General features: G+C 41.5%; 1 protein-coding gene across 1 annotated transcript; it reads left to right on the forward strand.

Moving 5' to 3' along the window:
• The first annotated feature begins 4,919 nt into the window (after window positions 1-4,919).
• Window positions 4,920-6,978, forward strand: LOC117824295 (histone-lysine N-methyltransferase 2D-like). The gene is made up of 2 exons (XM_034699753.1): window positions 4,920-5,121; window positions 5,513-6,978. Exons 1-2 carry the CDS (start codon window positions 5,114-5,116, stop codon window positions 6,906-6,908), a joined length of 1,404 nt encoding a protein of 467 aa, XP_034555644.1. The 5' UTR covers window positions 4,920-5,113; the 3' UTR covers window positions 6,909-6,978.
• The last annotated feature ends 9,536 nt before the right edge of the window (window positions 6,979-16,514 follow it).

Raw genomic sequence — 16,514 nt, forward strand, 5'->3', positions numbered from 1 at the left:
GTAATGGAAGAAAATAAAGTGAATAATGTGTTCAGATACAAAACATGTTACATACAATTAATAAAACCTCAAATACGCTCCAATGCAATATCTTGAAATATGAGGAATGAGTATTCGGCTGTCACCAGATCTGTGGCATCCTGTCACTCTTTGTCATTGAAGCATCAAAATGCTGAGCTGACATCAGAAAAGTATCTGGACTCTGATTGGATCATATATCTGTCATTCTTCAGGACACCTCTGTGTTCTGAGGTACTTTGTGCAGTGAAATGTTATGAAAGGCTGTTTCCTCAGTGTGCTGTCAATCACCTGGTCTGACTCCTCCCCCCTGCCAGTTGTCACATTACAAACGTACAATAAAGAAACAATGCGTCCTGTTTCTGATGGTCAGTTGTTTTCGTAGGTCATGAAGAAACATCAGTATTAATTTTCTCTGTTTAACAACAAGCTGAAGACTCCTCACAGGAGCTTTAACATTGACTGTGAGCTGCCATAACAGGGGATTCCATCTTTATCTGATTAAAACAGAATTTTAAATAGAATTGTTTTTTCTGCTAAAGAACACCTCAGAGCACTCTTTATACTATTTCATTCTCATTTTAATGTACTTTAACCAGTGGTGGACAATAACAAAGTAAATGTACTTGAGTATGTCTCTTGAGTATCTCTACTTTACTTGAGTATTAAAATTTTGGGAACTTATTACTTTTACTCCATTTAAAGACAAATATCACTACCACTATCAGTGCTCTAGTTACTCACTACTTTAGCTCTGAAGTCAGCTGATGAGTCTTCTTTTAATACCTAAGTTTTATATAGCGCTTTTAAATAACTCAAAGACGCTTTACAATAGAGACAATAAATAAATAAATACAAATAAAGACATACAAGACAAGCAGACGACAAGGGAAGAGGTGGAAAAATTCATGTGTGGGGAATGCCTGTTTGAAAAGGTAAGTTTTTAACTGTTTCTTAAATGAATGAAGTGAGTCAGAAGCACGGATGTGTGGGGGGAGAGAGTTCCAGAGGGTGGGGGCGGCTATGGCAAAGGCCCGGTCCCCCAAGGTACGGTGCTTGGATTTAGTAATGGGAGTGAGGAGGTTGGAGTCAGAGGATCGGAGGCGGCGGGAGGGGTGGTAGTACTGGAGAAGGTCAGTGAGGTATAGGGGGGCCAGGTTATTGAGGGATTTGTACGTGGTGAGCAGGATCTTGAAATGGATGCGCTGTTTTACGGGGAGCCAGTGGAGCTGTTGAAGGACAGGGGTGATGTGGTCTCTGGAGCGGGAGTGGGTGAGTAGCCGGGCAGCAGAGTTCTGTACGTATTGTAGTTTTTGTAGATGGGAGGAGGGAAGACCATACAGGAGGCTATTGCAGTAGTCGAGTCGTGAGGATATAAAAGCATGAATTAGGGTTTCAGCAGCGGATTTGGAGAGAGTGGGACGGAGGCGGGCGATGTTGCGGAGGTGAAAGAAGGCAGTTTTGGAGATGTGACGGATGTGGGGTTGGAAGGAGAGAGTCTGATCGAAGATGACGCCAAGGTTCTTGATCTGAGGGGAGGGGGTGACTGAGTGACCGTCTATGGAGAGCTTGAAGTCCTGGGCGGAGGGGAGGAGGGATTTGGGGCCGATGATGATGATTTCAGATTTGTTACTATTGAGTTTTAGAAAATTGGTGGTCATCCATGATTTTATTGCAGATAGGCAGGTGGTGAGGGTGGAAACAGTGGCAGCGCTGATTGTTTTGGTGGAAAGGTAGAGTTGGGTGTCGTCGGCGTAACAGTGAAATTGGAGTCCAGCGATTGATGTGACCAAGGGGTAGGATGTACAGAATGAAAAGGAGGGGACCAAGCACCGAGCCTTGAGGGACATCATGGGTTACTGAAATGGAGTGGGATGAGCAGTTGTTAATGGAGATGAATTGCTGTCTGTCTGTGAGGTAGGATGAGAGCCAGGAGAGGGCTGAACCAGTTATGCCAGTGTAATGCTGTAAGAGGTGGAGCAGGATGGAGTGGTCGATGGTGTCAAAGGCTGAGCTGAGGTCGAGGAGTAGGAGAATTGAGAGGGAGCCAGAGTCTGAGGCGAGCAGGAGGTCGTTGGTGACTTTGATGAGGGCTGTTTTGGTGCTGTGGTGGGTGCGGAAAATCTGAAATCTGATCTCAAGGACCGTAAACTGTTGGTGTACTTGTGTTTGGTTTGTCTCAGTGGTGTAGCCGTACCTCAGTTGAGCGTAGATCAAACGTTCTTCAGATCAGTCTGTTCATTAATGGTGGGTAAACACTACAGGATAATCAGGCTGATTTTTGTCCCGATCTCCCCCTTACGATCAAAGACAGCAAAGACCCGATTGTCTGATGTTTGCAAACGACATGGTGTGTGATTTTCCTGTGGTGTGGGGTGTGTTAAGAGTGATTCTGTCCAGTCCGGTGTGTTTACACCGAAGTCACGTTTTACTGCACGAGATTTGGAATATTGAGCATGAAGAACCTGATACTCTGCTGAAGAATGGGTTAATGTGTGATGTGCTCCGTAGTGCACACCACACACTATAAGATCAGAAGAGAGAGATCTTGTGCGATCTGTTTTTTGTTGTCATCAAGTGTGTGCTCTCTAAATGTGTGAAGGTTTGAAGGATCCTGTAATGTGTGCCAGCCTTTAGTCGTGGTGATGATGGCTATGACTGAGGAGGATGATTTTTCTCTACCTGAGCACCACGGCCATATATTAAACCCACGTTTGAGCTTTTGAAATAAAGAATGATTGTTTGTATTGTTGTAAATCTCTGATCTGTTTACCACACAAACTTCATCACAGCCTCCAAAACATCAGCATCTAACCTGAGAAAGCATGTGGAGGTCTGGAGCTAACACACTGCTTTGATTCCAGAGGAACATTGTAAACTTGTCTGTGCTTGTAGTAACTTAGTTTAGATTTCATGGTAGACTTTTTAGATATGAAATCATGTTTTCTAGATAAACAGAACGGAGCAGAATGTTCACCCATGCATTCTTGACTGACCTCATGCTTTGTGAAAATATGTTTAGAGATATTTAAAAAGTAATTTGAATACTTCAGTATTTTTAAAAACAAGTACTCCAGCAGCCTGTTGCACCAGCTGTGCATAAGTTGAGTCCTAAGTTAGGGTGTAAAGTCCTCACTAAATGATACGTTGAAACTAGTTAGTTTGTAACTTAAGTTGTGACATAGTTTGGTTGCACCACAGAGACGTAAGGTTCATCTTAACTAGTAGACAGTAACGTCCAAACTAACCAAAACATTGTCGCAGATATGACGTTTATACTTCCAGCAGCCAATCAGAGGAAAGCACCACTTTTGATGCATTGTTATCTTTCATGCCTTATCGTCTCAGAACTGACCAACGGCTGAAACAAACTAAAGTAAGGTGATAACTGCAGCCTCAATCCTTAATCTACGGTGTGTGTATAATAACAGTGACATCAAGTGGTACAATTATCAACTACAACATATGTTAATCATAGGAGAGCAAATCTTGGTCAGCATATTTTTCCAAAGGATTTAATCTCTCGCGGATATCGCGTATATACAGTCTATGGTTGCAGACGTCATGTACCCTCTGTATCTCCTCATCATCCCACTTTTCAAAACGACGCGCCATGGCAGCCGATATACTGTACGGAGGACTTTACACCTACTAGGACCCAAGTGTAAGAATTAAGTTGCAACTTAGGCTTACGTTGGAACCATCTCAGCTGGTGCAACGCCCAAAACGTTAGTAGAGTGTAAACTTCATCCTAAATGAGAAATTACGTTCAAACTAGGCTACGTTTGACCTTACGCACAGCTGGTGCAACAGGCTGCAGGACTTTAACTCAAGTCAGAATCTGACTGAACAACTTTCACTTGTATTGGAGGAATGTTTGACCAGGAGGATCTATACTCTGACTTCAGTACTCTGTACTTTGTCCACCACTGCGTTTATATGAGCTTCATGTGGCAGGAACTTGATTTTGAGTATTACATTACATCTTTGTAAAAATGTCTCTTCTGACAGAGTTTGAAATGTTTTATTTATGCTGAGATTATTTCAAACTGGATTTGATTTGACCCTTTTTAATATTTTTAGGACTTCTTTGAGATATGGATGAGGGCATGTTGGTATATTAATGTTTATTTTCTGATCATGAATGTATATCAGTTCAGTTCAGATTGCCTTATTGGCATTAACAGTTCAGTTATTGGCAGAGTTGAACAGTACACAGTTTGTCTACATACAGTATGACACAGTGAAAATGTATATCTTTACTTCATGTGTCTTCATGATTTTTTTTATATTACAGACATTTTGTTATTGTTTGAATTTGAAAGTTAAATAAAGTTGGATGAGATTGAGGTATCTCACATGAAGTTATACAATAACATGCATTTTTATTGCTTGCAGTGCCCACAGAAAGTTCGGATAGAAACAGCTTCACGGATCTGTAAATTACAGTAACAAGGGATTGAAGCCAAACATTGGTGTAAATTACGGTGACAGTTAGCATGCCTATATCAACAGAGCTGAGGTCCACTACTGGATGTGAACCAGATGTTAAGAGAAATGTATGTGCGTCGTGGACATTACTTAAACCTATATAAAGAACGGGTTTAGTGGCCTTGGGAGGAGAGACACAATCTGGCCTAGTCGTCTTCCCAAGCAGTCTGGAATGCTTGGACGATACTGGTGTTGTTTTCCTGTAATAAACCTATTACTCTAAAAGCAAGCCAGTGTCACGAAGTTCCTTCTGCATCTACACATCACGGGCTGTCAATACACGACAAGATCAAAGGACATTCCGCTCAGTCTCCAGGGTGCACTTCGGAACTCGGCTTTGTGACTCACAATCGGTTCAGAGATGATGTCATGGTCAAAGGCAGAATCTATATATACAACCCCCAGCTCAAACTTAGTACACCTGTGACTACTCTCCAGAGCACACGTGAACTTCACCTGAAGCTTCAGTGGTTTATGAACCTCAGAGCATCATTCAGAACGTCTGTATTACCAAACTACCTGTCACACCTTATCCTGCACGGATCGTTGGTCTGACCAATAGGCAAAAGAGACGTTGGTACACCTGTGAGCACCTACTGACAAGATGAACCGGTAAGTCCCACATCTAACCTAAAACAACTTCAAATATGAGGTCTGGATGAAATGTTCAGGAGTGCACAGTTAGAGTCTGCTTCTTACGAGGCATGGGAGTTAGCTCCTAAACACATGAAGAAAAAAGCTCATCATTGATTGGCTAAATGAAAACATCATATTAGCAACAATACTTTGGTTAGTTTAATGTTACAGTGTACAAGTTAAGATCAGTCAGCACTCTAGCTGGGCACGCCCCTGCCTGTCTGCTCCAGTTTGTACTTTAAGTTGATACCTTACTGCATGTAACTTTAAATATGACTTAAAATGAATGTGTTCTTTTCACTGATCTTTAAAATGCTCATCATTACTCTATCTAACGTTGAGTTCTTGTTCTCTTTCTTTTCTGCAGACAGCAAAGTCTTCAAGAGGCAGCCAGTACCACCTCTTCACAGAGCAAGCACACCTTCTTTCTAGCTGAGGAGGTGCCGCTGCCAGAAAGTCCTACACCAGGAGCCCTGTCACTCAGTCCACAACCAGATGAGGTCCCTTTGTCTCTAAATCTGCCCCCTCTACCGACTGAGGAGCAGTGCATACATTTGCACCACGCAGGCTTTCTCTCCCTGGATGAAGAAGTGGCTTTTTTCATGTCCCAGGAAATCAACATCAGGGCTTCAAAGGTACCACTTCCTCCAAGTCCTGATGAGCTGGACATCAATAGTTCAAATGAGGAGGTGTACCAAGACTTGAAAAGCATCAGGTTCCCTGATGTGGATGATGAAGATGATGAGTCTTTGGATAATGAAGTGGCGGCTTTGTTCTCCCAGCCTCAAAGGAAAATGCCCTGGGAGTTTTCACTGCCTCCAAGTACAACAACGACAGATAAAGACCCTCAAGCAGGAGACATAACTCAGAGTGAGAGCCGGGGGATGAGTATGTTTCGGGCTATTCAAGAAAAACACACTCTGATGCCCCCTCATCTGCTGGCCAGTACCACCTCTTCACAGAGCAAGTACTACCACATCACCTTCTTTCTTGCTGAGGAGGTGCCGCTGCCAGAAAGTCCTAAACCAGAAGCCCTGACGCTGAGTCCACTCCCAGACGAGGTCCCTTGTCCTCCGAATCTGCCTCCTCTACCGACTGAGGAACAGTGCATACATTTGCACAACGAAGGCTTTTTCTCCCTGGATGAAGAAGTGGCTTTTTTCATGGCCCAGGAAATCAACATCAGGGCTTCAAAGGTACCACTTCCTCCAAGTCCTGATGAGCTGGACATCACTAGTTCCAATGAGGAGGTGTACCCAGACTTGAGAAACACCGGGTTCCCTTCTCTGGATGATGACGATGATGAGTCTCTGGTTGAATCGGCAGCTTTGTCCTCTCAGCTTCGTATTGTAACGCCTTTAGAGATACCACTGCCTCCAAGTCCAGCAACAACGGATAAAAAGCCTCAAGCAGGAGACATGACTCAGTTGTCAGATATTTATCTGCCTTCAGCTCCTCATCCTGTAAATGCACCCCTGGACCCTAAGACCAATGAGAAGAGGTATCCAGATCTGGAAAGCATCAGATTCTCTACTCTGGATGACCACACCTCTATGAAGATTCCAGTTTTTCCAGAAGTTCTCCCTCAAAGAGCGATTCACTCTCTGGATAGAGACACTGTGCCAAAGCTTCAGTGGCTGATGCCTCAGGAGAACCAACAACCTCCGAGCGCTCCACTGGTTCAGGTTGTGCCTACCAAAGGACACAGTCATAAGAACAAGTGGACTAATTCAAAGAGAAGAACACTTAGAAGGGGGTTCTAACCAGGACGCCACCAGAAACTCTGCATTAAAAACTAAAAAAATAATAAATAAACAAACAAACAAACAAACAGCTGTAAATGTTGAAATGTGATTTGTGTATAGCTGCTGAAAATAAGAGCAAAAATATCATGCAATATCAGCAATGCATCATATATCCCTCTTTGCTGATGATGTCCTTTTGTTTTTCTCTGATATAAAGAATTCACTTCCACATATCTTGAGTATGTTGGAACAGTTTAGCTTTGTCTCTAGTTACCAAATAAATTGGACCAAGTCCTCTCTTCTACCTTTAAATCTAACAAGTAAAGAAGAATGTGATCATTTTAATATCCCTGCTGTCTGCCATTTTAAATACTTAGGAATAAACATATTTCCTTGCCTTAAGAAAACTGTCTGTAAGAATTATGTGAGCGCTCTGAAGATGCTTACTCATGATTTGGAGAGATGGCATAATTTATCCATTTTTCTCTCAGGTAGAATCTCAATAATTAAAATGAACGTACTTCTGAGGTTACATTTCTTTAGTTATATGTTTACCCCTAGCACCTCCTCCTGAATATTGGGACAAAATAAACAGCATTATCACAAGATTTTTATGGGGAGGCAGACGATCCAATATAAAACTGGCTAATTTACAAAGAAAGATGGAGTTAGGTGGAATTTCAATCCCTAACTTTAAATTGTATTTTCTGGCTCTTTGCCTTCGTCCCATTATAAACTGGTTCAATGACAACAGCTCCACACCATGGATTAAAATAGAGAGAGATTTGGTGGCTCCAGTTGCATTGAGAGAGAGGGGGGGGGGGGTAAAAAAACTGATCACTTATGTTGTCATTTTGTTCTCTTATGCATTGTCATCATCACAACTGGGGCTGTATGAATTGTACTGACAGAATATTGCACAATGTATACCTGCGAAATCAGTCAGAAATGAATAAAAAGTTACATTGGAAACTGTGAAATCTGAAAAACTGTCAAAGAAGTGGATAATTTTTAAATAGTTTTTTTTTTTTTTTGAATGTATAATTTCTTATCCATTTACATTTCTTTAATTTGTCTTTAAAAAATGGTCAGGTACCTGAGGTCTGGAAAGCAGCTTATGTAACTCCAGTTTTAAAGGATGGAGATCCCTTAAGCCCAAATAACTACAGACCCATATCCAAACTCTCAGTGCTAGCTAAGGTACTGGAAGGACTGGTAGGTAACCAGTTAAAGTAATTATTATCTAGAAGTTGCATTTTAATGACCTGCAGTCTGGGTTCAGAAAAAGACAGTACAGTCACCTCCACAATGAAGGTCCTAAAATGCCATTGACTCTAAAGAACACTGTGTTGCTCTTTTCTTAGAACTATCTGAGGCCTTTGACATAGTGGATCACTGGATTCTTTACAGAGGTTAACTGATATCAGGTTCTCACTGAAAATTGTTCAGTGGTTTGAAAGCTTCCTGAGCAGTAGGAGGCAATGTGTCAGGGTTGATGGCTTATCATCTACCTTTATGAATAAAACAATGGTATCCTGCAAGGGTGCATATTGGGTCCTATTTTATTTGTTATCAATATCAATAACTTATGTAAAAATGTAATAGATGCAAAGTCTCATTTTTAAGCGGATGACACCATTTTATACATTTCAGTGTCGTCCCTATCAAGTGCAATTAACAACCATAAACTAAGGTTTTAAATGCCAACGCGACCAAGGTGATGTACTTCTCAAAGTCTAAAAGGACAGTGAAATAGAGATGGGATGTATGGCTCTTTGAAGGGAACCGGGTCTTGAGGAGACATTTTTCAACAATACCATTTTCAAAATATTTATTGTATACAATCTACATTAACAATCTAAATGGATCGGCCAGCGGTGTCTTGGTACATGTGCAATTCATTTTCAGTCCGGACACCGAGGGGTTAACACCTCTGCCCTGACTGCTGCTACGAGGGACTGCTGCGTGACTAGGACTGAGCCGTCTGTGAGTGCTTTGGGACCGGGGAGGGGGGCCACTGCAGCACCCGCTGCTCATTTAGAACGTACATGCTTTCATTTCAGAGTCTCCAAAAGTCTCCAATAACACCAGAGAAAGTCGCCAGATTTGTCGCTAGTCACTTTTATGAAAAAGAGTCGCCAGAGGGGTCTGAAAAGTCGCTAAAAGAAGCGGCAAAGTCGCTAAGTTGGCAACACTGGCACCGAACAGATGTCCTTATATGGATACATTTGGGCGTGGCAGTATGCTGATTGCAGGTTGCGGGAACGCGTCTGTCAATTTAGAATGATTCTGATTCACTAATACGCAAGGTGGTGAGAACAAAATTGGCTGGTAGGGCGTGTCATGAATCCGACAGTGATTTTACAAAAGCACTTATTTTATGCGCAGAGTAAGAACATTTCTATGCATTTATTATTGAATGAGGTCCATTGAGAGCAGGCTGTTTGAGGCGGTTGAGAGGTGGAGGATATGGCTGAGGCTGGGTAAGAAGTGGTGAGGCGCTGAGGCTCGGTGGAGGGAGGCACAAGAGACAAAAAAAGCAAAAATGTTAAGGACAGGACAAAGCAACAGGTAACACAAAATTGGACAACAAAAATCAATGTATAAGGAGCCGACTATACCACTAGAGCATTAATCCCCAACCTGTGGGCTGCAGACCCCTGATGGGCCGTGAAGGTATTGCAAGTGGGCCGTCAAATCATTTCCAGAAAAAGTCTGATTTTTGTGGGGGGAGGGATATAATTCTATAAAAATAAACATACACAGAATAATGTTTTAAATGTTAAAACTCAGTTACGTCTAAGATAAGATAAGATAGTCCTTTACTCGTCCCACATCGGGGAAATTCAAGTGTCACAGTAACAAGGTAGACAGTGCAAAATATATATAAAGCAAGCAAGAGCCTATAAAATATCAATTGTTAAAAAGTTATTAGCAATTAAAAAAAAAGTGAAATAAAAATCTTTAAATATTATTTTCATTATTTTGTTTTGTTTTTTATTTATTTATTTATTATTAGACATGTGACTAACAAATGAGAGATAGGAACTTTTGTTGTTATCGGCCGGACCTCTTTGCAGCAGGACCGTATTGCACTTGACTTGTTTACGTTGGATGCTGATTGCTGAAACTGGAGTATAAAGATGGATAGCTGGCGAGCACCAGGGAGAATTAAAAGGAAAGAGAGACAAGAGACTGATGGTGAGTCGACAGGTGATCTCCCCGCCATCAAACAAAAAAGAAGAGGTTGGAGAAAGTACAGTGCTGAGTACGTAGCGCTGCGATGTTTTTGGACAGGCACAGAAGCTCAACCGTTGCCACTGTGCATCGTGTGCTCTGAGATATTGTCAAACGAAGCCTTGAAGCCATGGAAACTGCGCCGTCACATCGAGACAAAACATGGACAGTATGGGACCAAGCCACTGGATTTTTTTGAGAACAAGCTCAGGGAATATCAAAGGAAAAAGAAGGTAATCGAGTGTATGGGCAGCGAGAATTCGAATGCTGTGGAAGCAACCTTTCAGGTCTCCCAGCTCATAGCCAAGGCCATCGGCGAGAATTGAATTCTTCCTGCAGCTAAACAGATCATTGTGGTGATGTTGGGAGAGAAGGCAGTGCAGCCTATCAACCTCGTCTCATTGTCAGATAATACAGTCAAACGAAGAATTGATGACACGGCAGATAATCTGTTGGAACAGCTGATCCAAAGCATAAAAGAGAGACGCTTTTACACACTCCAACTGGATGAATCGACCGACATCTCAAGTCTGTCAAACATGCTTGCCTATGTGCGATACAAAAAAATGGCGAGATAAAAGAGGAGTTTTTATTTTGTAAACCTCTGCCCACCCTTTCAACTGCTGAGGCCATTTCTGACACTTTGAACACTTTTATTGATTGACTGGTCCAAATGTGTTGGAGTGAGCACTGACGGAGCCTGTGCTATGCTGGGGCAGCACAGCAGAGCTGTCAGGCGTGTGAAAGAGGTGGCTCTGCAAGCAGCATCTGTACACTGCAGCATACATCGTGAAGCACTCGCTACAAAGAAAATGCCCCCGGATCTGAAGACTGTTTGAGATGAGGTGGTCAAAGCAGTCAACTTCATCAAGAGCCGTCCACTGCAAACACGTTTATTTGCGGTGTTATGTGGAGAGATGGGCAGTGATCATCACCAGCTGCTGTTACACACTGAAGTGCGGTTGCTCTAACGGAGCAAGCTACTGACGTGCCTGTTTGAGTTACACGATGAAGTGCGTGTGTTTTTCTCAACACAATGTTTGAACTTGCACACCGCTTCAGTGATTTTGAGTGGTTGGCTTAGTTGGGTTACCTGGTCGATATTTTCAGCCACTTAAATGGACTCAACCTTGGTCTTCAAGGGACAGCAGTGAACACATTCAATGTCCAGAATAAAGTGGAAGCCACCATAAGAAAACTGGCGCTGTGGGCTAAGCGTGTCGACCAGTCAAACTATGACTTGTTTGAAAATCTGTCAGATTTTCTGACGAAAGGAACAGAGTCAGCTCCCCATCACCGTGAGCTGTCAGAGAGCACCTGCAAGGTTTGAGGACCCAGCTGCGCGCAAACTTCCCATCCCAGATGTGCAATGTAACTGGATAGAAAACCCGTTCGCCATCCACAATACCGAGGCCCTCGCCCCCTGAGCACAAAAGAGCAAGATGGTCTCCTGGATCTTGGTTCTGACACCGCGCTGAAGCTGGTCTTCTCACAGAAGCACCTGACAAACTTTTGGCTTCATGTTGCTTCTGAGTATCCTGATCTGGCCAATAGAGCTGTGCGATTCCTGATGCCTTTCCCGACGATGTACCTCTGTGAGACTGGATTTTCTGCACTCGTGGCATTGAAAACTAAGTACAGAAACAAACTGAATGTTGATCCAGATCTTTGACTGAAGCTTTCATCCATTGTGCCAGACTTCAAGCATCTGGTTGCCACCATGCAACACCAGCCGTCTCACTAGGTGAGTCAACATATTGTTGGCCTGTTGTTGGACTGATCCACTGCAGCTTTATAAAAGTTTGAATTTTGATGGGTTGCAATTATTGCTTTTGCTTGTATGTAAATCATTTTCTTCTGCTGAGGCCTAACATTACATGCTGAATTTTGCAATCTGTACACTGGTTTGTTTCTGGGCTCATGATTTAATATAAAAACACAGCTTTTGTAATTTTCGTTAATGAGCTGTGGAAATGCGTCAGGGATGGAAGCCCCTATATGAGCCAGCAGACCATGCTCTCTTTATATGCGGGGAGTCGTGAGTAGGAGGGAAATCCAAAGTGAACTGTTTGTTTGATATTTGGGTTTTGGTTGTGTTCTGTGACATTGTATGTCAAACACCAACACCATGACATCTTAATATGATCCCCTGCAGTTTTTATTTTTAAAGGAAAAAGCCATAAGAGTGCAATGTTTTAATTTTGTTTCTTTGATGTTATTGCTTTTGCTTGAATTTAAGTTTCATATCAGGTTTGTGTTTATTTGTAGGCCTATCGATTTATTGGGCTTTCTTTTGATATTTGGATTTTCTTTGGATCTGACATTGAATGTCAAATTGTTATTTGCATTTCTCCATTGTTGAAGGATACCGTTATTTATGAATCATTTGTTAATTAGCCTGCTACAGACAGCCCCTTGCTTGTCATTTCTGATATCTGTGTGGAACTTATGGACAGCTCTTTGAATGATTGGTGTGTGTGTGTGTGTATGTGTGTGTGTGTAAGGTTTGTGATTGTGTGTGTGTGTGTGTGATTGGTGTGTGTGTGTGTGATTGGTGTGTGTTTGATGTGTGTGTGTGTGTGTGTGGTCAGCTCCTTGAACACTGTAATACTGAAGGTGTTGCAACATGTTACAGATGCTGTGTTATTGACTGTGGAGCATCCAACATGTTTCGCCTGTATTCAGTTCAGTCCTTTATGTTCAATCTTCAATAAAAAAAAGTGCTCTGAGAACGCATTACATGGCCCTCGTTTTTATGGGGTCGGAGGTAGGCCGCGAAGATTTTTGAGACTTAAAAGTGGGCCCTGAATTGGAAAAGGTGGGGAACCACTGCACTAGAGGTTTGGTATAATCTGGCAGCAAGTAGGGAGAAGACCGGAGCTTATATGTGGCAACTAATCAAGAGAAGATGGATGTCAGGTGAGTGCAGAGCCCAGCGCCTGGTGACCACACCCAGCCTCTGAAAAGGAGCACAAGGAACAAAATAAATAAATACAAAACACACAGCAGGGAAACACACTTCAAACATCAACTAAAGATTCAAATCATGACATTTGCTCCCTCATCCTGGTCTGAGCTCCAAGCTCACCTCAAACTGGATTGTTTAATTCGATTGGAGGATTTTAAAAATAGGATAAAGGATCATCTGATCAGCTTGTGTACATGTTTTACTGCTAAACACTGCTAATTGATTATTATTGAGTATTATTGTTTTTTGATTTTGTCTTGTTCTCTTTGTGAAACTGTTTATGCTGCTGTCTTAAAGTGTGGATGGAGTCTGTAAGTAAAAGTATGCTGAAGATATAAGCTGTTGAAGTTCAATGAGTCTGAGGGAAGTTGCAGACTTTTCCCATCATTTAGACTCTTATAAAGGCAGTCACTTTACATGAGGTCACTTCCTGTAGAGAGAGACCCAATAAAGAGAGGTAATTAATGCTCCTGTTGATAAAGTGATGAAATGATGTAAAACAGCAAAGTTGTTGTTCAAACTGGGCTTTGTTAACCTCACAGGATTTGTCCTAAAGTTAAAAGTGTTTGGTTGTTTCATTTAAAGAGTTTTTGATGGAGTACAGCACAGGTCAAAGAAGAGCTCTGTGGCTTTAGGCTGATAGCAGAAAAGAAGGAAGGGGTTGACTGTGGGACAGGTGTAGTGCCCGTACTGGCTTCCAAACCAGCTGGGATCAGTCAATGGGCTACAGTAGGACTACATCACCATCTAGTGGTCAAAGTGTGAGTAAGTTATTGAATAAATAAATCTGTTTACACACGTTAGAAAAAACCACAACAGCTTTACATGAACTGAAGCAATAAAACAAACACACCAAAGCTGAACTGCTGAAAAAGATAAATGGTTCAAATCCACCCTGAGAAGAAGTGATGATGGCCTGCAGGGGCGCTGAGTGACAGCTTCGTGAAGCTGAGAAGATCAACACACAACATCTGTTTAACAACCAAAAGCAACTGCTGATATGGAAAACAAATATACATCAAACTGAGTCAGAGTTCACTCAGGTAGAGAATATTACTGATCAAATAACAGCAGGTTAGCAGGATACTCCTCCCTCCTCTCCATCACTATGGGGCGCTGTTTGTAAAGTTGAGCACACTGAAAATAACAGCTACAATTCTCCACATTTAGCTCCAAACTTCATAAAAATGTAGAGTGAATTTTTAAAAGTCACTTTTTTAAAAACATTTAGAGGAATATTTGTGATCTTCTTCACGTTTAATTTTGTTGAGGAAAAATGCTAAATATAAATATAAATGTTTAATATAAAGGTTAAATAAAAATATAAATGTTAAATCGAAATGTTATTCATAAATATAAATGTTAAATGTTTAATCTCAATGTTAAATATAAATATAAAATCAAAATGATGTATATAATATAAATGGTAAATCTAAATTTTATATATTAATTTAAATGTTGTATATAATATAAATGTTAAATCTAAATGTTTTATATAATATAAATGTTAAATGTTGCTCTGCCATCTTAATTATTTCACTAATGTGCTATACTAATTTGCTAATATGCAAATTCCCACTGCTGCTGAGCTGAAATACCAAAATAAAAGCTCTTCTCTGTATCTGTCTTTGATTTCCTGTTTTACTTTGGAGTGTTTATCTTGTGTTTTCTTCTTGTGCTTATATTTCCTGTCTGTATTAGTTATGAGTTATCCTTGTGTCTTCCCAGTGTTGTGTTTCAGTGAATCATGTCCTGTGTTTTATTTGTTACCTTTTTGTCTTCTTGTGTGTTTAGTATTTTGTCTTTTTACTCTCTGTGTGACTTCCTGTGGGTTTTCAGTGTTTTATTTTGTAGAATATTCTTGTGTGTTCAGTGTAGTTTTACTTCCTGTGTTTTCCCGCCTTTGTAAATAGCTCTCCAAAGCTCTCCACAACCTGGCCCCCACTTACCTCCGCGACCTCCTTCATGAATACACTCCCTCCCGCTCCCTCCGCTCAACCTCTGCTGGACTATTAACAATTCCACCGTCACGCCTCATTACCATGGGTGCCTGAGCCTTCAGCTGCTCAGCACCCAGACTCTGGAACTCCTTCCCCCCACACATAAGACAGTCAGACTCCATAACATCATTCAAATCCCAACTCAAAACTCACCTGTTCAGACTGGCATGTTCACTCTAACTGGACTGCACTTCACTAGTTTTTTTTATTTTTTATTTTTTACTTTTTGTTTGTTTGTTTGTTTGTTTGTTTGTTTTCATGATGTTTTAATGATGAATGTTTTTATTATCTGTAAGGTGACCAAAATAAAATGTATTATTATTAGCTGTTTTCAGAACAACCTGCTACATACTACCCAGAAATGTAATATTCAGTACCTGTTGCATACTGTGTTTGAAGGTAGTCTGACTGTTCTGTTGGATCTGGTCTTCAGGATGCTGGGTCAGGAGTCGCCAGATGTCTGGTTTCGGAAAGCGGATGCAAACAACGGCCAAGCTGATAGATAAACTGCTTCTTCAGCATCACTTATGATTTAAAATATATATAATATATAATCATATATATGGAAAAAAAGAAGAAGCGAGAAGTTAGCGCTGTGCATTGTGGGAAACAGTACGTGAGGGAGACTGGTCTGATGCAGACTGAGACATGTTCCTGAATCAGTACGGCATCCAGGTAGTTTTGGCATACTGCAGATTTTGCTCTTGTTCACATACTACTTACTGAATTTAGGCCAAATCAGTACGTACTGCTAGTTTAGTAGGGGGCTTCGAAAACAGCCACTGTCTTTACCTGTGCCTTGTTGTTCTCACCTGTGTTTCCTTACTCGTTACCCAGTGTGTGTATTTAGTCTCTGTGTAGCCGAGTTAAAGCTGGGGTTGGTCAGTCACGTAAAATTAGCATGAATTTGAATGTAGCATTTCCTCAGGACTCCGCCTAACCCATAGACTGTATAAAATATGGACCCGTGACATCATCCATCTGTTCCTAAGAGCTGTTTTGAAGCCAATCGACGGCTGCAGCCATATTGGAAATGCGGAACTCAACCAGGCAGAGTGTGACGTAGTGTGAGCCTCTTAGCCAACAGCTATGTGTTCCCGTCCGGGAGTCAAGTCAGTCATGTCCTTATTTGGGCAAAAACTCGAAATCTTAATATCTTCTGAACCGTCGCGTTAGAAAAAAATTCACCCCCCGTACAGTGTGTGCCGATAGAGAAATTAGCTTTGTAGGGCCAAGATGTTTTTTGAACCAGGCTGTAAACATGTTTATTAATGCTGCAAAGATCCTCTTTTTCCCATTCATATCTATGTGGTTTCCGGTGTTTCTGCAGCCAGCCTCAAGCGGATTCTCGATGTATTGCAGTTTATAACACTTCCGCATGGGCTTCATCGTTTGAGACCGGAGGTTGCCGCTTGGTCT

Source organism: Notolabrus celidotus, chromosome 13, assembly GCF_009762535.1.
Source record: "Notolabrus celidotus isolate fNotCel1 chromosome 13, fNotCel1.pri, whole genome shotgun sequence".
NCBI lineage: Eukaryota > Metazoa > Chordata > Actinopteri > Labriformes > Labridae > Notolabrus > Notolabrus celidotus.